This window comes from Zonotrichia albicollis, chromosome 2 (assembly GCF_047830755.1).
Source record: "Zonotrichia albicollis isolate bZonAlb1 chromosome 2, bZonAlb1.hap1, whole genome shotgun sequence".
NCBI lineage: Eukaryota > Metazoa > Chordata > Aves > Passeriformes > Passerellidae > Zonotrichia > Zonotrichia albicollis.
This window is the reverse complement of record NC_133820.1, coordinates 110,747,864-110,774,302: the sequence shown is the minus strand read 5'-3', so window position 1 is coordinate 110,774,302 and position 26,439 is coordinate 110,747,864. Positions and strand designations below refer to the sequence as shown.

Sequence of the window (26,439 nt, the reverse complement as noted above, 5' to 3'; positions counted from 1 at the left end):
TGAGTTAAGGGCAACTTAAATGTTTGAGAGGACACATATTTGTTGTAAATCATTAGTGGAAAAGGCATTTCTTACCAGTCATTCATGAGGTATTTTTGACAGACTGTATTTATAAACTGACCTCCTGTGGACATGTCTTTGTAACCAAACCATATGCAAAAACAGAGTGAAGAAACTGCTGTTTGGTACCAACTCGAGACCTCACCCTGCACAGGTGGATGCCTGGAGCTCCCAGGGAGTGCTGGGTGCCAGTAGCTTGCACAAGGAGGGAGGGTTAGCCAATGCAGTCCCCCTGACTGTAGGATGGACTCCAGAAGGAAAGAAGGAATGGTTAGCTGGGAGTTAAGGTGTAAGACCAGACAGTGCTGGGAACAAAGCTGTTGGGACAGAGAACTTATGTGCCAATAAGATGATTATTTGTGTCCTTTCTAAGCTCTGTATTAAAAAAACAATATACTGCAAGCAAGGGATATTTGTACAAACAATCTAGAAACTTTTCAAAGGAGTCAGCCTTTTTTGTTTGTTTTTCAGTCTTTTTCTTGTCAAACTCAGGAAAAAACAGAAAAGGTATGAAAATATCCCCTTCCCTGGCTGTATTCTTCATGGGATATTTTTGCAAAAGTACCAGTTGCATCAGCACTATCAAGCAGTTCCTAGACTCTTGAAAAACTTTTAAATAATTGTTAAATAATGACAGCATTTCAAAAATTCTTTTTTCCTGCTGTCAAATAACCTGTCACAACAAAAACTTCTGACTCATGCTAATATCTGCAGAGCTATGGCTTTGCACAGGCCTAATTTTTCGCTTCTTTGCTCATAGCCACACAAGTAGAGCAGAAAATTCAAAAATCTTTGCAGCTCTGTGAGTGACAGTGACAAGGTAGACAGACCTGAGCTTCCTACTTTGGCATGTTTCCACACAACAAATTTATCTTGACATGTTAATGTCAGTCTTTACAAATGGGAAGAAAAAAAAAGAGAAAGAAGAAAGAATACGAATAAAATAAAAATAAAAGAAAAATGTAATGGGATAATTTTCATAAAATACTAGTGGGTTTTTTACATACTTGACACTGCAACTTTTAATAACAGCTTTCTCCTTTAGTTCTACCCTCACTATAATTTTGTGGTGGTATATCTGGATTTTGTAATTCTGCAGTAACTTCTTCGGAGTATTTTTCTTTGATGACATGGCTTTATGGGTTTTTGCAATATTTTTCTCAACAGTATGGCTGTTAACATTGTTAAGGTTAACACTGTTTACAGGTTTGCTGCAGAGCAGTGGAACTCTGTAGTAAAACCAATGCAACAACAAATATTTTCGCTCTTGTATCAGGTTAGACTTCACTGATAAAATCTTGGCTTGTGGGAAATTTTAGTTAAGTACTGGATCTTATAAGGAGTCGAATATTTTTAAGTGCATGTTGAGTGAATAGGCTCTGAGCAGCTAAAAATTCCTTAAACAACAGATTGTAGCTGCCTAGTATGTGCATGTGGCTGTAATGGAGGTAGGTCAGCTGTGAAGCCTTGTGGTGCTGGTACACAGCAGATCCTCGGCTTTGAGGTTCATGCTGCTTACAGCATAAAGATAAAAGACAAACACTGAATTATTCTTTGTTTCTGTGAATGCATCTCATTTTGCAACCTAAGAAATGTTTTCTTCCACTGTTTAGTTATATTTGCGTGATTGCATAAATTTGACTAATGAATGTTTTCTTCAAAAATGGGTTCTTTATCTTAAGAGGTAGAGTGTTTGTAGCATTGCTATGCTGCTCTATGTCTTTTAGACGGGTTTATTTTGCAGTGAAATATAAAATATGGAATTAAAATTTCTGAGTAGGCAAGGATTTGTAGAGGGCTCATCAGAAAAAACATGCATTTGAATTAAGTTTTTTTAGTAATTTATTTTTTTCTCTCTTTCACTAATGAATCATTGATAACCATTTCACAGGAGCAATTAATCATTCCAAAGGTTCACGTATGAAAGGTAATTGCTTATCTGCAATAACGGAAGCATTTGTCAAAATAAGGGGGAAAAAGCAAACCACATATGTGAATCAGTAACACCTGTGTTGTGTGATGTTATTATTTGTGACTGCTGAGGTGTATTTGTGTCCTTTTTGTCTCTTTTACTAATCGATGCAACTGAATTTTTGATTTAAATTCAGCGTTCTTTTAAATGGCAAGTGAGTCTTATTAGTTCCTTAGAAACCAGCTTTAACTATCTCCAAGAAAGCCTTGTATGGTACAGAGGGAAGTGAGGAGAAATGGAAATGCTTGTAGGCACAGTTTCTTCAATGACATGCTTTAATTATTCAGCTGAAGACACACTTTTCAGATAGCTGCAGTTGTTGGCTCTCTGAACTGGGACTCTCCCAGCTCTGGCTTGGCAAAATTACCAGAGAGTAACTTGGTATGCACAGATAGGGAATGAGAATGAGGCAGAAGAACACTGCACTTTAAGCATGCTTTCATGATTTCATGCATCAGTGTCTTAATGGTGTCTAGTAAAAATTTGTATCTGGACCTTGCTGCATTTGTACATTTGTCTGCATTTTTCCCATGTCTGTTTATCTTAAATATGTGGAATGTCAGTGGCTGCCTTCCTGTAAGAATGTGAGGTTTTTGTGTAGTCTGTCAATCCTTCTTAATCTCCAGCTCTGCCAGCAGCTCAGAATTTGGGTCAGAAATGTGCAGACAATATTACAAACCTAATGATCAGAACTATTAGAAAGTCTCACTACTTGCATTCATTGAAGGAAAAGATGAGCAGTGGAGTTGCATTTGTAATCAATAGATGAAACAATCTTAAAGAGCTCTGTAAAATACTTCAGCAGTTAAAATGACAATTCTTCCTCATCAGGCAAGCTCAACAACCTCTCTCAAAGTCTGCATTACTCTAAAGAGCAATGGAGACGTGAGATAAAAATAATTGTAAAGAGACATTTTTAAAGGACACATTGCCAAAGTTCCCTGTGTTCAAGGAAGATGACTTTTCAGAAAAAAATATTTTTGTGGAAAAATAACAAAAGAACCTTTGCATGAACCTTATTTTTCTTCAGAATCATTGAGCTATAAGGATCTGCTTCAATTCCATAGGATGAACTGCAATTTCAAAACTCCAGTAAAGTACCTCTATACTAGTAACTATGGTTCTGTAAGAAACAGCCTGTATTATTTCAGCTGAACTAAAAGTCCTGTTGCAGTTACCAGAAGGCAAAGTTTCCCAAAGAGAAAAAAAATAAAATTAATATTCAATAAAGTCAACCAGACAAGTACTTAAGAATACTGAATATCAGGACTTTTTTCTTTTTTTTTTCTAATTTAGTCAGTGTCAATTTCTTCTAAATTCCTGGATTTAACTACATAACTTTCCAGATTAGGCCTAATTGTTATTTTAAAATGTAAATATCGTTTTTTCAAATTAGAGTTTCATAATACCCATAGAAGAACATATATTGAAAAGTCACTTGTACTAATGCACATATATTTGAATCCATCATAGATAAAACAGGTATTTAAAGCTTTTATTTCAGTGTGATTAACTTGTAAAATTAACTGTAATCTTGTAGTACCTTGGTCACTGTGCAGTTAATTCTGAGGTGATATTAAAAATGCTTGTGCTGCTAACAAGTTATGCTTCTGTGACATAATTTTTGTGTGAAATCAGTGTTTCTTCTGTACTTTATAGGGTATAACCATCAGCGTATCTGTGAAAACCAAAGGCAGAAGTCTCCGGAATTTTACAGCAGAACAGCATCGGAATCCAATGTATACTTGAACAGTTTCCGTTACCCAGATCGTAGTTACAAGGACCACGCCTTTGACACGTTAAGCTTAGACAGCTCTGACAGTATGGAGACAAGCATATCAGCATGCTCACCAGATAACATTTCCAGGTAAATCTTCTTTCCTCCTGATCCTGCAATTGTCATAGGGTCATACGAAAAAAGAGAGGATGTACATGTACACTGTGATAGTGTGAATGCTGCTGATTGGTTGAGAAAATGTGTAAGATCATTAGACAGGCATTATATTTGTCTAGTTCCTCATAATCGGGTTTAACTACATCTCACCTGTTTATTGAAAGATGAAAATAAAACTATGCAAAACTTAAGTGATAATGCTGAAGTTTACTGAAGAGCAATCAGTGCTTCCTCACCTGATCACTGCAGGGAAGGAATTTCCTCTGATAGGAAACTTTTCAGGGACATGTGCCATTGACGATGTACACTGTTCCACAAGTCCAGTATGTTAACTAACTAGGTGCTTAAGCTGAAACACTCAGGCTTCCTCCAAAAGTCTTATTGCCCTTTCCTCTCCCTTTTCTGGGTCAGTAAAAATGAAGAGATGACACTGAAAGGCTTGCTTTACTCATCTTCAGAGGCTGTCAGCTCAGACACCATTTCTCAGACGAAATGAATTTCCATGATCTGTGTTAAAAATCCAGATGAGTCTCAAAAATGTGTGCAAACATTCTCTCCTGACAGTCCATTTTTTATATCTGACATTAGTAGTGCTTCCATTACTGCTCACAGTCCAGCCCCAGCAGTTTCACAAGCATAACTAGAGGCTGATGATTAAGTACAGCTTTGTCACTATGAATACTTTGTGAACACAAGGACAGCTTTTTTGGCTAGCATGTAGTGTTAGCATCTTTTTGCTGTGGCAGGGAAGCCCCTGATTTCCCCTTCAATGTCATTATCACTGCAGTGTGAAGTTTTAGAAAATACCACTGACAGTCATTCTGCCGGCTGGTTTGCTTGGGCTTTTTTGCATTGGTTGACATTGGATTTGGTTTTCTTAAAGGAAAAACATTAGGACTTGGGTTTTGAGGATTTCTGTTTTAAATGGATAATCAACAAGTCTCTGATAGCTGGAGACAGGCTGGGAACTAACTCTGTGCTTTGAGCTAATGTGCCAATGATATGAAACTTTTCTCTCTCTGACTTCCTTCTCTGACCATTTGGAAGGAGGATGGTGTGTCTGATCTTACTATCCTGTAAGTCCAGGCTCCAGCCCAGGACTGGGAAACCCCAACAGCTGTTGAATTTCACTGGTACTGCTTGCTCTTCTGCTTCCCTCTGACTCTTGCAGGCAACGCCAGAAGGAAAACAAAAGAAAGCAACACAAAGAAAAAAATAGCCCAAATCAATACAAAAACCATAAAAGAATCCTTTACAACAGATCTTTCTGTTTCTCACAAGGCAAACTTTGGTGAAAGAAGAAAAGAGTGTGAGCTGATTTTGATGATAAATTCTGGAAGATAGCCAGTTAATTTTCCTTGACAAAATTTCCCTTAAGTAAAATTACTTCATACTGTTTTAGGTGGTGTTTGAACATATTTTTGAGCCTTATCAGACTTTAAAGGAAAACAATTTATGATGCTTTGTTCTCACCAATTTAAAATGTGTAAGTTATATTTTACCATGTTTAAGGCAAGAGAAACTTTTTTGTAGAAATGCATAAAATTTGTGGGTGCTCAAAGTACAGAAGAAACAGAACTGCTATAGTCATTTATCAACTCACCAAAGAGACCTCTTTTTTTGTTAGTGGCTACTGCACTGAATTGGATCTGAACACTGTCAACTCCATTCTTAAATTATGTTGGACTGCAAAATATTTTTTTAAATACCAGCTATTATTTTAAATAAGAAATAATGGGGTCTTTTGCAGTGCTAGCACTACAAATGTTGCAAGAATAGAGGAGATGGAGAGACTTCTCAAACAAGCACATGCTGAAAAGACTCGGCTGCTTGAGACCAGGGTAAGTGTAATTTTGAGTAACTAAGAGGAGACATGTAAGTTTGGATAATATTCTCCTAATGCAACATAGAAACCCACCCCACTTACACCTAATAAACACTTAAAAAACACCTCTTCCTCCTCCATGGCTTCACCTCACACTACAGCATTGAGCCCATATGCAATATCTGCTGTCTCAAAGGACAAGCTGATGGCAAAATCCCCAGAAACTTGTTCAGCATTGGTTTGACACCTTCTGGGGGACTTGCTTAAGAAGAAACTTCATTTCTATTTGCAATTCTTATTCCAAATTTCAGTCCAGTGTGCTGGATATATATTTCTGCCTAGTTTAGGGACAAAAAGGTATTTAGCCCTAGCTTAGAAATGACATTGCCCACTATAGTTTTGCATATAATGGAAGTTCTGTGTGCTGTGGTATTTAGGAACAGGAGATGGAAGCTAAGAAACGAGCTCTGGAAGAAGAAAAACGCCGCAGGGAGCAACTGGAGAAAAGATTGGAGGAAGAAACGAGCCAGAGGCAAAAGTTAATTGAAAAAGAAGTCAAAATACGTGAGAAACAAAGAGCACAGGTCAGATATGGGGATGTGAAATGGTTTTGAAGTGCAAGACTTCCCCTTCATATACGGAAAAGGACTTAGTGTATTTCTGCCAATGGTAAACAGAACTGCTTTTAGCTGAACAGATAGATTTAGTATTTCTGAGGTGCAATTGTTTTGCTAAAAGTATATTTGGGCTCTTGGAGCCAAGTATTCATTTAAAGTTAGATAACAGCATAGACATCTATTTAGCATTTTATATAAAAAGTATGAATATTAATCCTATAAAGTTTGTTATTGAATATAGGCAGAGCAGAATTTTTTGGCCAGAACAGAAATTTGTGAATGTGTTAATTTTATAAACCATTGGTGTGGAGTTGGGGAGGGGGGATTCTTTTGTTCTGCTTTTTCTTTTAATACATAAAATGCCTTGAAATGTGAATTATTACTTTCAAACATTTGACAGAAAAGACAAATAAGTTTTTTTCAGCTCCACACCTAAGTACAGAGTAAATATTATTTTTTCTGAAGTTAATGGGACTGTACAACATGAGAAACATTACTTAATTTAACAAGTGTTACCTCCTACATATTTTTGCTGCTTCTTTGTGCTTAGAGGTACCTTGAGTTTTCTTTAGGCTTAGTGTCTTAACTATTTGTTTATTTCTTCAAAACCAGTAGTATCTATAAGGTACAGCAAATGACTAGGCAGTCATTGCTTGTATACCAGAGCAAGACAATGTTTCTATCTTAATAGACATGTTTGAGTGCAGAAGATTCCATATCATATTGGAATATCTTTCTGGTTTTATCTGTGCTGCCTTTGCTGTTGTTTCACCAGCTGTTTCTAGTTAAATATATTCATTCATTTGTTTTCATATAAAATGTAATCAAGAATGCTAAATTTTACTTGCTTCTCTCCTTTTTTTCTAAGAAATTTGTTGACAACTCAAGTATGGCATAAACAGCAATGCAATGCTGATATCTTTAACCCAAACTAGAGCATGCATGTGTTGTAATAGAATATCCTATCAGTTACTGCTAATTGGCAGAGAGAAGAAGACTGAATTGGCAGGAAGACAAAAACTTATCTGTCAAAAATGAATGACTTTTTTATTTTTTTTTCTTTTGTACAGTGAGACCAATTTTTCCCCAGCACCTTTTGACACTTAGAAATGTAAATGAAAGGAAGGCAATCTTTGCACTTGCCAGAGCCGGTGCCAGCTCGTATCATACAGAACTGCATAATTTTAGAAGGGTGCTTAGAGTTCTTGTGAGCAGCACAGCTCCTATTGAACCAAGGTGCTCTTAAGAATGCAATGAGGGAAAATCCCTTCGATTTGAGACTCACAGTGGGATTTAACAGGCTAACTTGAGGAATGGAGCAGGGGCAGATTAGTTTCTTCAGGTCACTGATTTCTCTGGAGTCCAGGGGGAGAGAGAGAGGGAGATGGTCCTTTCACAGATCCTTGAAAGCATCTAAAATTAGCTTCTGTTCCAAAGTAGCCTCTGCCTCAGCTGCAGCAGGAGGCTCCTCTGGGAGACCTGTCTTCTGTGTTTAAAATGACGGGGTAATGATCGTGCATAGACACTTCAGGCACAGAAAACAGGAATATTCCCTCAGTTGGCAGAGCTTCTAAATCATTATCTCCTCTTGCTTTTTCTCCCAACTGACACTATCCGGGCTTGGTGCAGAGTCTTGAACTGCAATCAAGAAGGAGGCACTGTCTTCTGCACTGCTTTGCTGCCTTTTGCAGAGGGATGTGAACTAGTTATCACAGTTAATTTGTTCAGCAGAAAATAATTCTCTTTTGTTCACTGCAATCTCTGTGAAACTAACTGGCAACTACAGTTCATTCCTAGTATTAATGTTTCTTGCAATAGCATGTTCTTATTTATATATTATACTCTGCATAACAATGCCTGTAGCAGTAACTTAAAGAGTGACATCTGTGCAGTGAGTACTTAGAGAAACAAAGAGTTTGATTAACATCCTACATATGAAGTTCTTGGACTTCATCTAAGGCAGTGACACACCCTTACATTTAATTAATGTCTTAATTCTATGACAGCTTTTCTGTGCTTTGGCCTCTGTTTTACCAGCTTATCAGCTGTTGATTTCAAGAAACTTCCATACTATATCTGGCTTTTACAAAGTTGTCCAACACTGTAAAGTTAGAAGTTTAATGGATTTTTCTTTTCAAGAAAATTACAGCTGCAGTAACAGCTCTTTATTTTTCTTACATTTATTCTTAAACTTTAATAAGCAGTTTTTAGTTATGTCTTCCCAGCAGAAAGAGTAGGAGATGATAAGGCTTCTCTTAAAAATAATATAATTTTCTTTTCTTTCCTGTAGGCCCGCCCCTTGACTCGCTATTTGCCCATTAGAAAGGAAGACTTCGACCTACGAAGTCACATTGAAACAGCTGGGCACAACATAGAGACCTGTTACCACATTTCTCTCACTGAGAAAACCTGCCGAGGCTTTCTGATTAAAATGGGAGGGAAAATTAAAACATGGAAAAAACGGTGGTTTGTTTTTGACAGAAACAAGAGAACTTTTACTTATTATGCAGGTAAGTTTCAGGATTGCTACTTGGGTACATCTATTTTTTTATCAAACTCAGCTGAGTTATGAACACGTAGGGAATCCAGATAAAACTTAGATTTCCATTTCATCCATTCCTTTAGAGGTCATGTGAACCCTTGCCTATAGCATTCAATTCTCATGCCAGGTAAGGCAGAATTGAGCATACAAAACAAAATAAAGGAGGAGATGCAGATAGGCAAGAGAAAAAATGGAAGATGGTCAAGTTACAAGTACACAGAATAATGGTTCCACATATTTTATTTTTAAATAGTATATACTTCCCTCAATGACTGAATGATTTCTTGTACCCTTCATACAAGAATATAATTTATATTTACCGTGAAAATTGAAGTGAATGTTTTCATAGTCCTGTGCTTAGTGTGAAGAAAAGGTTTTCAGGAAATTAAACATAGAAAGGTAGACTTTTTGAGTTTGCCTTATTTTGAAAGTGTAAGGAATTTCAGATTAAGAATGCACAATAGTCCAAAAGTGTTTCTGTTCATGAAGTTGTGTAACACAATATTTCAAGCCATTATAAGAATTACATTACTTTCTTATCTTAGGGTAAACCTAGAAATGGGGAATTTAAGAACATACTTATTTCTCCAAATGCTGTGCAAATATACGCAGTGGTTTGACTTTGAAGTTTCAGTTCTGAGGAAGCTACAAAAATAGCATTGTACTCTGAATATTTATTGTTCAGAGAGGCCAGAAATAGCCATATGCAGGACAGCTTATTGCTAAGATGCAGGAGAAAACACCGAGTACAAAAACCACCCAAACAGTTTCATTTACTTTATTGACATAACTCCTTTCCAGCAACTTCTAAGGAGCATAAAATTGAATTCATTACATTCATTCATTACATACCCACTGAGTATTTCTTACTAGTTTGCAGTAATACAGTGAGGAATGTGACAAACATTCTTTATTTTGCTCTAAACATCTGGTTTATTGGTTAGGAAGGCTTGCAACACACAGTAGTGTTCCCATTTGGTACTGATCTGTTTTTGTCTTTTTTTAGTAGTTATGTTAACATTTAATGGTTTCACTTTTGAGTTCATCATAGTTGCCAGAATGTAATCTCAATTACCAAAGAAAACTTTTGCTAATGTCTCAAAGACTCCAGCCAACAAGCATAGTTTTATGAGGAGTCTCAGCTGCACTAAAATGCTGCTGCTTGTATGACTGAGGATCTTTAGATCTTTAAATACATAGTAGATTTCCAAAATAAATATTGGTGCTGCAAATTCAGAGTAATTGAACTCTGAGTGAATGTCCTGAGATAATGCTTTAGTTCTGCCAGTGCACTGAACCAAGAACTTAGCCTGAAGTCTGACAGCTTAGTGTGGTGACTGAAGCATCTGCACTTTCTGAACTGAAGCATTCGGGGAACTCTACCAAGACACTTTCAATGGGAGCTTGTGGGTACCTGAAATAGTCTGGTAACCAAGGCCCCAGGTGGGTCTTGAAAAGAGAGTGGGTCCCCTGCTTACTAGTGGTGCACAAACAGCACACTTTGTACAGTGCTGTGTTTATCTCAGTATAATGTGTGCTGTGATCTCATAATCCTGTATCAGTGCTTCAGCTCTGCTTCTCTGTGGGCTGGCAGGAAGATTCCTAAAGCTGCATCATTTGCTCTCTGGGATTTTATTTTGCCATCATATGAAGCTTTAAGAATTGCTTGCAGCTACACATAGGATGTAAGCTGAGTTCCCCAAGTGTTTGAATGACAGCAGAATCCCTCCTGGGACTGATAAAGATGTTCTGCATGACTGTTCAGTGTTGAGATGATACTATGACTTGGGGGCAGAAAACATTATATTCCCCTAATACAAAAGTACTGGGAACAAAAGGAAGTTGGCCTTTCAGTGTCCATATGCAATTGGGATGCTTCTTAACAATTTCTCTCTCCACTGCAGGAAAATGGAGTGAAAATGGCAGGAAGATGCTGCCCTGCCCTGCTCCTTTTCCTTGTGAAAAATTTTAGTGGTGACTCTTAAATTCACATGTGAAGAAGCTTTTTTTTTTTAAGTACATGCACAAACTATGTTCTAATGTAAAGATTTTGCTGTCCGATTGTATTGAAAATTTGATTATCATTGCAGTTTTCTCTTCAAGGCAAAGTGGAGGTCTTAGCCTGTGAACTGTGTGAACTCTGGCTGGTTTTCATGGAATTGGAAGAGTGGATATATCTGAGACATCTGTCCTTCTGTGGGCTAATACCCTCCATAACTTTTAGCCAACTCAGTGAAGGGAGTGACTTGCAAATAGATGAGGAAATTACAAAAGCTTTTATCCTTGGAAACTAGGTGAAGAAGAAGACATATTAAAGTCAAAAATGCATCTCTCAATAAAACCAACAAACTAGTAAGAAAATTTGAAGGTATCCATGGGATTTCAGAAGCAGAACTGTTTATTCAGTTACTTATCAGCTGAATATATATGGAAATGCAAATTAAGCTTTTGCTTCTTAGTGGTCATTTCAGTTCTGAGGTAATTTCTCTCTTTTCTGTTTTAGACAAACACGAAACTAAATTAAAAGGTGTAATATATTTTCAAGCTATTGAAGAAGTCTATTATGATCATCTAAAGAATGCATATAAGGTAAACTTTGTTATTGTTGTTTTAACCATTTATCACACAGAGTACTCAAAGTATGTAGCAGCTGTAAAATTAAAGGGAGAACTAACATTATTGGAGGGGATAAAACCTTAACAAATACTTAAAAAGAAACCCTGGAGTGGAGGAAAAGGCAGAGGAAGCTTATCAGTGATTAGCACTGTTTTGGTGGCTTTTTTTATACTGATGGAAGCAGAGATAAGTGTCTACCTGCAAAGTAGTTTTCCTGCAAGGAGTTCCCTAGTCCAGTGGCAAGACCACTGAAATCAGTGGCTTGAACAATTCAAGGGCTGGCTGCACACCTCAGTCCCAGGGAGGGAGTTAACTGTGCCAGCAGTTCATGGCACACCCTGCCTCTCATTTTTAATTTAAATGAGCTATGAACAATTTGTGGAAGCCACTGGACAGAGTGGGGGAGTTACTTATTTGGGCATGAAACAACAGCTTGGAGCCCTGTAGTACTGTATAATAGTCTACTGGAAAAATGCTGTAAAAGGTGTTTATGGTAGCTACAAACACTTTAAATGCATCTCTGCTGCAATATAAGATTCAGTGGTACAGCACTTCATCTTTCTTCTTAACCCTATTCATAAATATCCCTGTAAGCAAATCCACTTCTGATACCAATAAATAGCTTTGATTTCACTCTTCTGATACCTTCTTTGCATTTTATTCGAGAGTCCCAACCCGCTGCTGACTTTCAGTGTTAAGACCCATGACCGCATCTACTACATGGTTGCTCCTTCTCCAGAAGCCATGAGGATATGGATGGATGTCATTGTTACAGGCGCAGAAGGCTACACTCACTTCATGTTATAATAAAAGGGAGCAATAGGGCATCCTGCAATAACATAAATAATGAAGTTAGCCATAGCTAGTGACAGCTGAAAAGCTAGTGAATACCCTGAAATGTCCTCCTTATGATGTGCACCCTAAAAGCTCAGATTGAGAGGGGGTTACAAATGCATGGAAAAGGGGGGGTTGTTACCTGTTGTAATTGATCTTTATAGGAATGAATGACCTAAAGCTGTTGAGAGAATCATAGTGCTCCAAAATGGATAATCAGGCAATTTTAATTACAGAATCTTGGTTGAATGATAAGTTTCTACAAATTCTCGTATACAGAGAATGTCTTCATAAATTTATACAGAACAGTTTACAAGTGTGTGTGTTCCTACTGGTATGCAAAAATTCTAGTAGTGAAACAAAAAGGTGTAATAAGCATATATTTTAATATACAACATTTGACATTTATAGATGATTAGGTGAGTTTTTAAAACCTTTAGTTGAGTATTTTATAGAAATACAAACAAAAAAGAAGCCCTAAGGTCCACACAGTTCTTGCCTTAGTAGTTAAATGTTACAACAGAGCCAAAGAGCTACACGAGTCCCTTACATTTTCATATTGTTACTTGTACCTAACTTTCTGTGAAGGGACAGTGCCAAAACTCTTAATGACTTTTAATGTAATCAAATTATTATATTCTTTGTGTTCAAACACTTTGTGGCAACAACTCTATGTTTAAAGTTCACATCTATGGAGCTCAACAAGTAAAAAACAAAAAAACCCTGAGAGGGATAGCTTTATAAAGATGCATTTTTTCCACAAGGATGAGAAATGGAAACACATGTATTAACTTCCTCATAAAGAGAGATTTTTAAAATCCTCCCTGTTGAACAGAATAAGCTGATTCTGGACTCTACAGCACTTTTATATATAAGGTCCCAGTATCCTTCTAATGTTACTCAGTGCCAAGTGAACGCTCTGTTGAAATCTGTCAAATATTGTCTGCCTTGAAGTCAGCACCAAAATCTCTACCTGTCTGAATTCTTTGGAGCCAAGCTTTCAGTCCCAGAGAATTGTTTTGTTGTTTAATGTACATCTGCACAGAATAATGCTGTCAAATAGAATAAAAGAGGAGAGGTGAGTTCCAAGAGTTTACACTAAGCAGTGTATGAATAAAAAACTGAAAGTTTGAAGTAGTAGGGATTGAGATTCCTAAAACAGCAAAAATACTGAGGGTGCAGCGGTCTCCCATTTTAAAATCACCTCCAAGTCCTTGAGTAATATTGCAAAAAGATAAAGTATTTAATTGAAATTAACTTCAAGAAAGTGTCATATTATGACTTTAAAGAGGTTCTCTTTGATTATAATTGAAACTTACACACTCTGTGGTTTGTGTACTAGAAGAAAGCACATTCACCTTTTTTTTCTTTGATGAAAAAGTTAATGGCTTTTAATTGAACAAATAAACTGAAACCAGAATAGAAATATGCTGGCAGAATATTTTTGTTATACTTTTTAAACCCTGTAGCTGTAATGAACAGGTTTGTGGTATGTACAGGTGATGTACATACCACATGACAAACATCAGTCTCTACTTGAATCATAGAAGAGGCTGTTGTTGCAAGATAATTGTTTTCATCTGTGCAGATCACAGCTTGTAATCTATAACTTAAAACACTATCAAATAAATTGCTTTTGTTTATACAGTTATTATTTTTCCCTGATGTTTTATTTTATTCCCAAGTATAATTATAAAGGTTTTCTAATACTGATTTTTGTATCCTGCATGATGCAATGAAGGCATTTCAATAAACATTTTTAAAAATACACTTGTTTCAAATATTTTTTTCTGCATTATCCTGAGACATTTATGCTTGTCTTTTAAATAGTTGTATACAGTCATGCAAACAACACTGTATTTCTCAGTAACACTTAATTGAACTATTCCATGTATTTTCCAGAAAAGAGCTATGGAACATAATCTTTCGGAGGTCAGTGAAATTAGGAGTGTAGTCTGTTTTCTGCATATACATAATACAATACCTTTTTCATTTTTTATGAACCTGTTTGAAAAATTTATTACCAGCTTTGGATATTGACAATTTTTTTTTTGTTTAACTGCAAACCAGAAACTGCTTGAGTTTAAGGATTTCAGTTTTTCCAATATTTGACTTAGACATGATCTGAATGGGATTAACTCACGTGGAAATGAAAAGAAGTGTAGTTTTATGATTGATTTGTCTTCACTAAGTTTGCCATCATCATTATGATGTGGGGTGGGTTCTGTCGGGGTGTATATCAAGATAATGTAAATAGAGCATGGTGGTAGGCATCCCCTTTATGATCAGTCTGCACTGATTATAGAAGTCCTTCAAGCTTATCCACCTGGGAGTCAAATACCTGTTTACCTTGAAGGTTCTCGGGCAATTGCAAACCGTGGAGTCTGAGTCTTAAAAACCTCCTCAGCTGTGTCCCATGACCTACAGGTGCTGGCCTGGTACTTGAATGAGAAAACACCCTTCCCTTGGCAGGCACTGGCCTTTCCTAGCATTAATTTTCATATGTCAAGGGAGGTTGGACATCAGGAGGGGTTGTCAAGAATAGGAATGGGCTACCCACGGAGGTTGTGGAGGGGACATCCCTGAAGCCATTCAAGAAATGACTGGGTGTGACCACAGGTCTAGTTGATGTGGTGGTATTTGTCAAAAGTTGGACTCAATGATATTTGAGATCGTTTCCAATCTAAATAAATGATTTGGAGATTCTATGACTATTTTTTTTGTGGCTGCCATGGCCTGTATATGAAAGATGTATGTGCATAAAGATGTCGTTTTGGCTCCTGTGCTCGTATATCTAAAGCTGAGAGAAGATGAGGAGATGTGAACCCATTAATGAGGTCCCTTCTCAGCTCTCTTCTCGAGGCCAAACAGGCCCTAGCCTTTCCCTCGGCCTCTCCTCCTAAGAGAGGTGCTTCAGTCGCCCTCACAGCCTGCCACTCAACCCACTCCAGGATCTCCGTGTCCCCTCCTGTACTGAGGAGCCAAGACCTGGACACAAGACTGCCTCACCAGGGCTGAGCACAGGGGCTGGATCACCTCCCTCGACCTGCTGGCAGTGCTCTTCCCAATGCACACCTTTGGCCTTCTTGGCTACAAGGCACAGCTAGCTCGGGGGAAACACGCACGCTGTGAAATGCACGATCAATCTTGCGGCTTTTTTTATTGATAAAACTTTGCACTTTACCAGGGAGGCCCCGCCCTGACCGCAGACCCGCTCCCGCCCCGCCCCTGCCGTCACTTCACTCCCGCGGGAGGCGGGCGGCGCGTGCGCGCGCGGCGGCCATGGCGGGAGTGCTGGTGCGGGCCGGCCGTGCCTCCGCCCTGCGGGGATCGCTGTCACCGCTGAGGGCGGCTCGGGCATTCCTGGGTAAGGGAATAGCCGCGGGGAGCTCGGAGCAGAAGGACTGCCAGTCGGAGGGGAGAGGATCTGTTTCGGTGCCGACTGTGACGGCCAGCGTGCGGCTCTTAGGCAGCTGCGAGTGGCACCCTTTCCTCCCCTTCAGGGCCGTCGCCATCGGGAAAGGCCGTGGCGCGGCTCTCTGGTGGGAATGAGCATCTTAAACTCGATCCCCTTCGCACGGGGTTCCTGACAGGCTTCTCCCCACGTGGCCCGCGGAGGAGCTCGGTAACTGTGCAGAGGGCAGCGCAAGTGCTTTCCTGCGTGTGTTTGGTTGGCTCTAAGCTCTTGCCCCGGTGGGTTTTCAGCAGCTGGGAATCGTGCGCCAGCGCTTGATCGGTTGTGAAACGTGCCTGCCTGTAAAGCTCCGTCAGGCACCTGAAAAGCTTTGCTGGCGTCCACTTCTGAGTGAGCTCGGCCTCTGCCCAAACACGCAGTGTCCCTTCCTTATGGGTCCTTGTCTGAGCTGTTGAGTTTATTCATTGCCTTTAATTGGACAGGTGGATCTCATTTAAGGTTGCTCAATGAGTAAAACTCAGATTATTGCTACTACAGGTGCACATTTTCTAGCTTCATAAAAGCTTGAATACAGTGGGATTTTGTTTCTGTGTTCTTCTCCCTTTCTGCGTGTTTATAACAGTAATATTTTCAGAGTATCTGTTTATTTGAGTGTGTCTTTAGGTGCTCTGGGACCAGGCCGAGCAGCAGTTCCTGCTGGAATGTGGATGGTTGCATGAAACGGAGTGTGGATGGAGTTGAGTCCATTTACCTGTCACATTAGCATTAATCTGCTGCTGCTGGGAGTGGGGAGATCTTTGTGCAGGAATATTCGCAGAGTTCAGGGAACTTCTTTGGCTTTGATGCGTAATGTAACACTGGTCTCAGTCACAGTTTCTGATGTTCATAAAAGTTCACAGTGACTCCAATATTAAGAGAATTCCATAGATACCATCAGGCAAGGGTCCTGTGGTCTTACTACAGCTATCACCTTCTGTCTGTAACTTGCTTTTATAAACACTAGTACCTGCCTTGCACCCTTCAGAAATGTTTCTCTGCTCTTAATAAGGTCTTTCCTAAAATCAGGAGGAGAAATTACTGGGTGGTTGCTGATGGTTTTGTTTGTCTGAAGAGAAATCTGAGAGAGTGACAGCATTGAGTTTTGCTTTTGGGTTGGCTGCAGTGTTTGCTTTTGGGGTTTGCATTTATTCAGGTTGGAATTGCTGCTGGTGCTTCCATTAACTTGTTAAATGGAAGAATAGTTTGTGAAATCGCTTAGATAGTGTTTGTGTCTTGCAGCTGCAGTTGGAACCCTGCCCAATATCAAAGTAATTTGAGGACACCTCCAGGGTGCTGTAGCATGGAAGACAGTGGCTTCAGAGATGGTTATCAGGGCTTAAGGGGGAGAAAAATATTCCCAGTTATTGTTCTATTAAATTTAGCACTTCTTGGTTCATCTCTTATTGGCACTTGCACTCTACTGGCCCTGAAGAAGTGACTTGCTCAGTGAGAGACACACACAAATCAAAAGCCACAGTGTGGATGCATCTGAATGACTTCCACAGTAAAGGTATTCACCTTTATAAACAACTCATGCCTCAGTAGGATAAAGAACTACCTCATTGTTTGAGGAGCAATTTAATGGTTTAAATCTGTAGGTCAAATGATGCCATTTCTGTTGGACTGTAAGAAATTTCTGAATGCTAGCTGCACCCTGTATCTGTTATGTATCCACACGTACTCATGCACATCCAAGTTTAACAACAAGCTAACCCCCCAAAACCCCTTGAATGTAATCTCTCTGATAGTGACAGAACTCAAGGCTGCAAGACAGCTAAGTGGTGTGATACTGTCAGGGCTTGGGTTTTGTACTATTTATCCACACCTGACACTTTATTTCGGGTTGCATCATTTCTGTGCCCTCCTGTTGAAGAGCCCGTGAGGTTCTAATCTAAGAATTAAGAATGTCAGAGTTTTAGAATACTTGACCAAGCTTTCAGTTTAACAAATTGCCTTGCTGCGGTGGATAATAGAGTGGATTAAGTCTCCTTAATAGCTTTCCAGGAATTACTTTTCCTCACCTGCAGTAGAGGTACAATTGACTGCTAAAGTTAGATTAAATCCTGTAGCAGCTGTTGAGATTCGGCAGAATTATTAATTAGTTAGCATTTCCTCTGTTAATTTCCTTGTTTGAGGTTATTTATTTCATTTGGTTTAAACAATGCTAATGTTGTTTTATGCTCGTCATGATGAAAAAGTTAGGCACAAGATTCTTTCCCATTTCTTGATTATGAACTTGCCCCTATACCCCATATATTGTGTGGATCCAGGGCTTTGATAAAGGTGAAATTTTATCCTTCAGTTTTAATTCTAATGAAAAATTTGTCACCTCCTGTACTCGTAAACTTCCATTGCACAGAGTACACTAATCTCAAAATTATGCTTTTTGAAAATAAAAGTTTAAACTAAGCAGATATTAAATGGGAATATTTTTTGGTGAAACGAGTAAATGTGTTCAAGATGAAACATGAGGACTGATGAAGTCTAGGAAGCCTGAGAGTTTGTTTTCAGTCAACCACTTTGCTAATTGGTGAGTGAACTCTCTACATGGTTGGCATTTAATGATTTGAGAATGAATCGCAATAAACTTTGCCTTTCAGGTTCATCAATACTTGTCAGTCATTAAAGAACGTAGGAGATGCTTTTTTCATCTCTCTTGAGCCAAAAGACGTTATTTTCACATAATGTGTCCATATTTTCCAAACCCTGGTTTCATGAAAACTTGTTTTTCTGCCAAGGTTATCATGATGATTGTATTAAATAGCTCCTCTTACTAGTTTGCAGGCTGAAGTCATCGGTCAGCTTTCTCACTCGACCAGATCGACCAAATATTGCTTATCAGAAACTAAAAGGAAGAAATCCAGGGGTTATTTTCCTTCCAGGCTTCAATTCAAATATGAACGGTCAGAAAGCAACTGCCCTTGAAGATTTCTGCAAATCGTTAGGTCATGCCTTCATCAGGTACATAGAGGAATATCTATGAAAATTAAACTAGTCTCATGAGTTGTGGGAAGGCTTATAACATAAATACATAAACTTTGGCATTTGGATTGGTGTGCTCCCTGTGCTAAGGGAGCTCATATACAAGACGAGAATTCTTTCTCCTGTTTCCAAATGTAGGATGTCTATCAGTACAGAGACTGAGGTAAATCAGGAGAATGTATTCTGAAAGTAACTCAGAAAAGTCTCTTAATTTTCTGTAGTATAACCAGTGCTACCTGTTACAATCAGGCTGTAGGCCTAAAAGTTTAAAATTAAGGACCTGGAGTTCTGTTTTTTTAAGTTACCACAGTAAGCACTGTCCTTTTGTGCCAAGTCCGATTAAGCTACCCTGTGTCTTCTGTGGGTTTAGAAGAACATGCCCCTGCTTGGTGATGCTGTCCTTTGATGGATGAGGTTGAATGCTATCTGTCTGAATGTGTCATAAGTCTTCATGTTTGGGTTCAGTGTTTGAAAGAGTTTGTACATTTTAAAAGTACCTTTAAAATTCAAGTGTCTGAGGGTTTTTTTTGTCTGCAAGGGAAATTTTTTGCCTATTCTTGTAAATTATGATGCTCTATCAAATGATAGAGAATGCTGCATTGCATAACTTAGTTGTGTTTGTTGGATTTAGACTGGCTTCATGTGATTTCTGGTTCTAGTGATAAACAGGACCAAGTAAGAAAATACTCACTGTGGTATCTTGTTCCCTGCTGATTTGATTATACAGTATTATTTATTTAGTGTCTGTGTTGCTGTAGACAGTACTATGACTTTCCTGTTGATGGTTATTTTTTCAGATTTGACTATACAGGATGTGGAAGTTCAGATGGTAAATTTGAAGAGTGTACAATTGGGAAGTGGAGAAAAGATGTTCTGTCTATACTGGATGAACTTACAGATGGACCACAGGTTATATTTTATTTTTAAATATAGAATGCTGTTTTTCCCTCAGGGTAGAATCTTCATCAAAAATATGCCATAATAGCTCTGGTCAGCAGTGGCTTTTGCTGAACAGCTGACACCTGCTCACTTCCAAGCTGAATCATTTGAGCAGTCACATTCATAGGAGCTCTTTTGCAGGCAGGTAGGTCACGAAATCATGGAAGCATGCATTGGCAGGACCTCCTGGAGGCTGTTTATTAGAATCTCCTGCTCAGAGTGGGTCTGTTGTCCCAGAGAGTCTGAGAAAGCCTCATGGTGGAGGTGCCACCTGACAGGAGACAAGGAATTGTTTCTGTGCAGTGTGGCCCTGTTAATGAAAAAGTGTGTTACTGTCCCCTGCTGATGCATTCATTAAAGGATTTGCAGGAAGATTACAAGATGCTCCATATGATCAAATAGCTTTAAAAAACAGGCAGGAGAAGAAGCATTTGATTTCTTCAGTTACTTTAGAAATTGCTGTGAGAAACTTGGAATCTCCTACAACCTAGAAATACCTAATATTGTGTTTAAAACAATTTTGTATTATGAATTGCTTTTGTTTACTTCTTTCACTGCACTGAGTCTTTACCATGTGCATTTATCTTGAGAAGGAAACATAGAAGTATGCATATGATACTGAATTGTTTCAACTCTCATTTTGTTTACAGTGTTTCAGTCTCAGACAGCAATAACCAGCCATGCCAAACAGAATAATAAATACCAGATCTTGTGGTGCTTACTCAGGCAAAATTTCCATTGGAGGTGACAGCAGTTCTGCCTGGGTAAGGACAGCAGGATTATGCCCAAGGTTTATATAGTTAAACCAAGTGAAAACGGGTATTTTGTGCAAGAAGAAAAAAATCTATTAGCCATTTGCTGTAAAACACTATATTTTCTTCTCTTTTTTTACTTTTGTTTTCCAGATTCTGGTGGGCTCCAGCATGGGTGGGTGGCTGATGCTTCATGCTGCTATAGCACGTCCAGATAAAGTAGCTGCTCTGGTTGGAGTTGCTGTAGCAGCAGATCACGTTGTAACAACTTTTAAGAGGCTTCCTATTGAGGTAAATGTTGATGGTTGACTTTTGCGCAGTCTGAAAATCTTACCAAGAATTTAAGAAATTATGTTATTTAAACTGTACTTTTCCTGCAAATTTTGGGGTAAGTTTTCTGTGTTTGATTAATGTAAGCTTACAGTATGAGACTAGTGTGAGCACTAGCCAGAGTGTACTTACATTACTGTGGTTTAGAGGATGTGAAGTCAGATCCCTACTGTTTGCAGTTCATTAGATTTCAATTTTGAATATCTTATATTTGCATTGGAATTGGATCCTTGTGCTTGGAAGGATGCAGAAGTAGCCATTAAAGTAGTTGAGGTTTCACTGGATGAGATGCGTATAGAGTGTGCATAGAAAGGAAATTCTTCAGATTAGTGTGTTTGTAAAGCCTGTGAGATTTGGGTAGTAGGAACTGCCCTTTTGAGATTCTTCCTTAATGGTAATAATATCTAGTCTTTAGGAAAGTAAATGAGGTGTTACATGGCAATAAATAGTGTGTGCCTTAGAATAAAGAAAATATTTTCCCAATTTATTTGGGTTTTTTCTAAGGTACTTTGTAGTGTCAGTATTACTATTTAGGATTCAGAATCTGAAAATACATAAGAATCTGGAAATGTAGTATTTAGAGACACCTACTGTGGCAAAGACTGAAAAGACTGATCACTGGACAATGTCTTTTCCCTAGGATTTCCCCTTGTTTGTGGATCAGTGAACTGATTGAAGCCAAGGAGATTTACTGTTCATGGTGGCAATACATATTTTTCTTTTCTGATAGAGCCTGGCTAAGAAACTTAATTTCATTGGAGAATTTTAACTAGATTAATTTGCAGGAGAGGTTTGGAGAGGAGATTTTGTGACATGGTAGGGGATTTGTCCTCTCAGATGCTGTGAGGAGAACAGGAATACACCCATGATAGTAAAAATCAACAAGGTGAAATTTTATGCTTGGGGGAGTCTTACTGCTTTTAGAACAGAAATAAGATTAGGTACTCTTAAGTACTCCTAACATGTGTTTTGTCCATTCTTTGCTCTCTTTTTATATAGGCACAAAAAGAAATAGAAGAAAAGGGTGAATGGAAGTATCAAACAAAGCAAAATGAAGAAGGCTATTACTCCTTGACCTATGACTTTATCAGAGAAGCAGAAAATCACTGCGTGCTGAATAGTCCTATTCCTGTGACATGTCCCATACGCCTTATTCATGGCATGAAGGATGGGGATGTCCCTTGGGAGATCTCTATGCAAGTTGCTGACCGTGTTTTGAGCAAGGACGTGGATGTTATCCTCCGCAAAATCGGCCAGCATCAGATGAGTGACAAGGAGGATACAAAGCTCCTTGTGAATACTGTTGATGATCTAATTGACAAGCTGTCAACAGTAGCATAAGCTGAAGAGTAGCATTAGTGCATGAACTCTACACCTGACTCTTTTCCTTGAATAACAGAAGCCTTGTTCTTACCCAGATGGTGGCAAGCTTGTGACTGTCACAGTAGGAACTGAGCTTTATCTGCTGTTTCCTTACCTCTGTTTCGTAAATACAGGAATTGTATTATTGCTGCATTTGCACACAGCCCAAAGTGTGAAGGGGTGCTGCTATTGTGTTCAGAACCTCTCCTTCACCATTTTACCCTTTTTTTTTCCACAAATTCCTTATAATTTTGTACTGACATGTTGATTACTTTTTGTTGCTATTGGCCTGTACAGTAAAACTTTATTTTCACATCTTTGACACCTCTTACTGTCTTTCCACTATAACATCATTGTATCTTATGTCTAAACCATCTGTGCAAGGCAGACTACAACTTGAGTGTTTACTGAAGTTAGTTATTAGAATAGTTAGTACCGTGAAACTCAATAAACAGATTTCAGATAAATCGTTATTTTGTTCTGAAATGCTGTTAAAAAGTGGAAAGCACACCCTGATGGTATACTTGTGGCACTGCATAGGGAAGAATTTGATTTCGAAGAAAGCAGGGCCTCAAAGCCTTAAGAGTTCTTTATCTATGCTTGTCAGGAGGGTGTCTGTGATCTTCTCCCGGCTGCCATTTGTCGTTCATTTGTGGGCCTACTGTTAAGGAAACAATAAATAATCTTGATGTAAACTGAAAATGGATCAATAAGATTACTTTAATAGTAACTTCTTCAAAGTAGGGAGTACAGTGCCACAGAGCACCGTTGCTTCTTTCCCACGACTTGAGAGCTGTGGATTGCTGGGCACAGTGTCTTCTTCAGCTGCATGAGTCCAACCCTGAGAAGCTGTAAATGGAACTTGATAGCTGAATAAGTCTTAAAATGTAAATCCATGGAATTTATTAGGAAATTTATTTAATTGCTAATATGACTGTTACCTGGGTTTTGTACAGAAATACAGTACCATTCGTACACTTGAGAGAGAGGCTGGAAATAGTTCAGGCTGGCCTTAATGTGTAACATCAGTCAAAAGCATATAATTCTTTCTGGGTTTATTGTTTGAAGTAGTAAATGGCATCACTATTATTACCTTAAAAGACTAGAGCTGCTGGAGGTAAGGTATTTCTAGAGAGTAAGTTATTTTCAGTTTTAGCTATGTCAGTAGAAGTGTGCTGAACAGGGCTTTGCTGAGGCAATGGGTTTTAATTTTAAAAAAACACCACAAACAACCAAAGTTAAAAAGAAACCAAAAACACAGCAACAACAAAACCAAAATTTTGGATGAGTTCCTGTGAACTACAGTTCTGTTTAGGCTTGCAAAAACAAGCTGTGATAGAAAAAATCTGAATTTGGTATAAGAGTAAAAAAAGATGGCTCTTGTTTAGGTGCAAATTTTCTACTTCAAATGTACCAATTCCCTAACTTAGTGAATGGTTTGGTTTGGAAGGGACCTTAAACATCATCTGGTTCCAACCACCATCCCATGGGCAGGGATATATTCCACTAGACCAGGTTGCTCAGAGCCCCATCCAACCTGGCTGTGAACGCTTCCAGAGACTGGGCATCCACAACTCCTACGAGCAACTTGTTCCAGTGCCTCACAGTAAAGAATTTTTCCCTAATTATCTGATCTAAACCTAGTCTCTAAGTTTGAACCCATTCTTCCCCTTGTTCTGTCACAACATGCTGTTATAGTCTCTATCCAGCTCAGGATGATCTAGATTGGGATAATTGCTTGAGGAAATGAGAACATTTCATCAAATCTTGTTCCCAAATATTTCTGGCATAGACTGTTCCTCTGTTTGTATCACTATGCAATTCACTTTAGCTTTAAAACCTCTGAAATATGTTTCTAACTTTTGAGAAAGTTAATGCAAATGGCATTCCTGGAGTTGGAGCTGTGTTCATGTTTATATACTGTTAAGCAGTTGTCATCTTTGTATGTGTTTGTATGACTTGCATCTGATAATACCTAAAAACCAGATTTTACGGGTTTTAAAGATGCAGTCAAATCAAAATTATTTTAAAACTTTGTGCCCTAAGCCATGATACGTTTTTAAATCCAATTTTGTTACATCTTGGATTAGTTTGGCTCATAATGGAAGAAGAGGCTGAAACAAGTGGACTGCAATAATTCCAAAGTAATTAATTTTAATTAATGCCAAGAGTTACCAGTTGTAATAGATATGCTTTTTCTTCACATATATTAAAGTTACTTCAGTGACTGAAAAGTTTTGAGCTTTTTTTTTTAATAGGGAGTTATACCTGTAAATACTCAATTTAATACTTCAGACAAGGTAAAGGCTTTGTGTGCCTGCACAAACTGTAGCTGTGTATTCATCTTGAAAGAGTTGCATTGTATTCATCCTTCATGTTAGCCTTTATTATATAATTGGTATTTTACAGGTAAGATGTCTGTTGCAATGCCTTAGAGCAAGATAGGTGAAAGCAAATGTGAAGTGGAGCAGTTGTATAAAGAGTTTTCAGGAGGGCTTTTTTCCTTGTTTGCGGTTTGTGTTTTGTGTTGTTGCCCCCTCCATTATTCTCCTGTAATAACATGAGGTGGGAGAATTCAGTGTAACAGTGGTTGCTGAAACCACAGCATTACTGAAAAGTCCTGTTTTCCTTCTCTGCTGGGGAAATGTGGTAGCATTTACAGTACAGGTACACCCAAAGTTTGTTACATATAGTCTAAATGCAAAGGCAGAGATTGTACTTTTTTCACAAAGACAATATTCCAGGTAGTGTTTTGAAATTCAGGGCATGCTAGTGTCCTTCTCTCTGTGCTCACTTTTTGTTTTTGTATATCAGGTTTGCTTAAATACGAAGAGGTAGACCTTATGCAGACAGACCTTTTTCTCTGACTTTGGTGTAGTAATTCCATTGATATTTATCTTTGCAAACATAAGCATTTTCCCTGTGTTCATGCTGGGAATTACCATAGTTTTGACTGTTGGTAACTTTGCATGTTCAGGTGCCTGAAAGAAGGGATAATGATAACTAGGGAGATTTACATCCTACCTCTGAGCAGCTGTTCACCTACCAGGAAGTTTTGACAATCTCAAATAATGTGGCATTCACATATTACTGTGTCATTCCAGATTGGTAGTGTTTTGTCTTCTGCATTAATGCCTGGGGCATGGCTTTTTTCTTTGTTAGATGCCTACATAGTAATTATTTTCAGTATTAATCATGCTTTAAAAACTAGTATTTCATTCCTCTGTAGAGATACTGTATTAAAATAGGATGTTACACACTTGGAAAGCTCTGCATGATGCAGATTTTTAAAATAATTTGTAATTAATTATGTTCTGTTTTGGGATATTTTTTGTTTAACAGACTGCTTATTTGTTGACAAATGCAAAGCATTTTGTGAACATATAATGTACAATAAGCTTTATTCACATGAAATATTCCGTTTCTAAAGCTAACTCAACTTGTTTCCTAATAAACAAGTGCTCTTATTTTGCTTATATTGAGCTGTACTTCCACGGTTTTAGATACACGTATATTTTATCTTGTTAAATATTCTACTTGTTTTGTCTCTCCTCTTGTTTGGTTTTGTATTACACACCATCTGATTTGAGCTTTTTGGTTTTGGGGGGTTTTTTAACTTAATTGGTGTTAAGTGTTTCATGTAGTTTCAGTTTAGCTAAGCTGTTTTCTCTTGCTTCAACACTACATTTAAAAAAGACAGTGTTCACAACAAAAGCCTGGCTGGATAGGCCTTAGAAGAACCACTTCCTACTGTTTTATTTTTATGTTAATTTTGGTTATGTGCTCTCTTGGACATGCTGTTACTCAATGGGGCTAAAAGATTTATGGTACCATACTTTTCATACCAAATTAAAATGTGCTTAGAGAGGAACATTCAACTGGTGACTTGTCTGCAGCTGCTCAACTACCTTCAGTGTTCCAGTTATGATGCAATACAGAGTTGTAACATTTTCTGAACTGGTGCTGTGGTCAGAGTTTCTACATTAGGTTTGTGCTTGTAATTTCTTTCTCCTCTGGCAGGAAAAAAACCCAAACAAATGGGGGGGAAAATCGTGTCCTGGGGAATAATGTGATTTGAACTTGTTTTCTAAGCTACTCAGTTGTGCTGTTACAAAGAGACCTACCTTACCCTTTCACATTTTTTTGGTTTTCTCAAATGCTGAACAGTTACATTATAATTAAGGCTTCTGGGGAAATAGAAGAGGGCACTGTGTTTGACCTGTCTTTGAGATGAGCAACCTCTCTGCTTTGTGTTGATGA

General features: G+C 38.2%; 2 protein-coding genes across 11 annotated transcripts in view; both read left to right on the top strand.

Moving 5' to 3' along the window:
* Nucleotides 1–13,415, top strand: part of PHLDB2 (pleckstrin homology like domain family B member 2) — a 79,868-nt gene extending 66,453 nt beyond the window's left edge. For 7 of the 10 annotated variants that reach the window (XM_074536026.1, XM_026796717.2, XM_026796719.2 and 4 more), the window contains 7 exons: nt 1,952–1,987; nt 3,692–3,899; nt 5,677–5,767; nt 6,189–6,335; nt 8,659–8,878; nt 11,414–11,499; nt 12,193–13,415. In XM_074536026.1, the coding sequence (XP_074392127.1) occupies nt 1,952–1,987; nt 3,692–3,899; nt 5,677–5,767; nt 6,189–6,335; nt 8,659–8,878; nt 11,414–11,499; nt 12,193–12,333 (929 nt within the window). In that variant the 3' untranslated portion in view covers nt 12,334–13,415. The remainder of the gene's footprint in view (nt 1–1,951; nt 1,988–3,691; nt 3,900–5,676; nt 5,768–6,188; nt 6,336–8,658; nt 8,879–11,413; nt 11,500–12,192) is intronic. The other 3 variants (XM_014271025.3, XM_005492558.3, XM_014271022.3) reach the window with 1 other exon arrangement.
* A 2,163-nt stretch (nt 13,416–15,578) lies between these two features.
* ABHD10 (abhydrolase domain containing 10, depalmitoylase) lies at nt 15,579–26,253 on the top strand. The gene is made up of 5 exons (XM_014271027.3): nt 15,579–15,727; nt 18,592–18,775; nt 19,594–19,705; nt 20,641–20,778; nt 21,817–26,253. Exons 1-5 carry the CDS (start codon nt 15,643–15,645, stop codon nt 22,156–22,158), a joined length of 861 nt encoding a protein of 286 aa, XP_014126502.3. The 5' UTR covers nt 15,579–15,642; the 3' UTR covers nt 22,159–26,253.
* The last annotated feature ends 186 nt before the right edge of the window (nt 26,254–26,439 follow it).

What these genes read in the sequence shown, in the direction of transcription:
- ABHD10 (XM_014271027.3), top strand. Translation starts at nt 15,643, where the DNA reads ATGGCGGGAGTGCTGGTGCGGGCCGGCCGTGCCTCCGCCCTGCGGGGA. An exon ending in GGCGGCTCGGGCATTCCTGG is followed by an intron (nt 15,728 to 18,591) that starts GTAAGGGAATAG and finishes TCCTCTTACTAG; the next exon opens with TTTGCAGGCTGAAGTCATCG. An exon ending in TTAGGTCATGCCTTCATCAG is followed by an intron (nt 18,776 to 19,593) that starts GTACATAGAGGA and finishes TTATTTTTTCAG; the next exon opens with ATTTGACTATACAGGATGTG.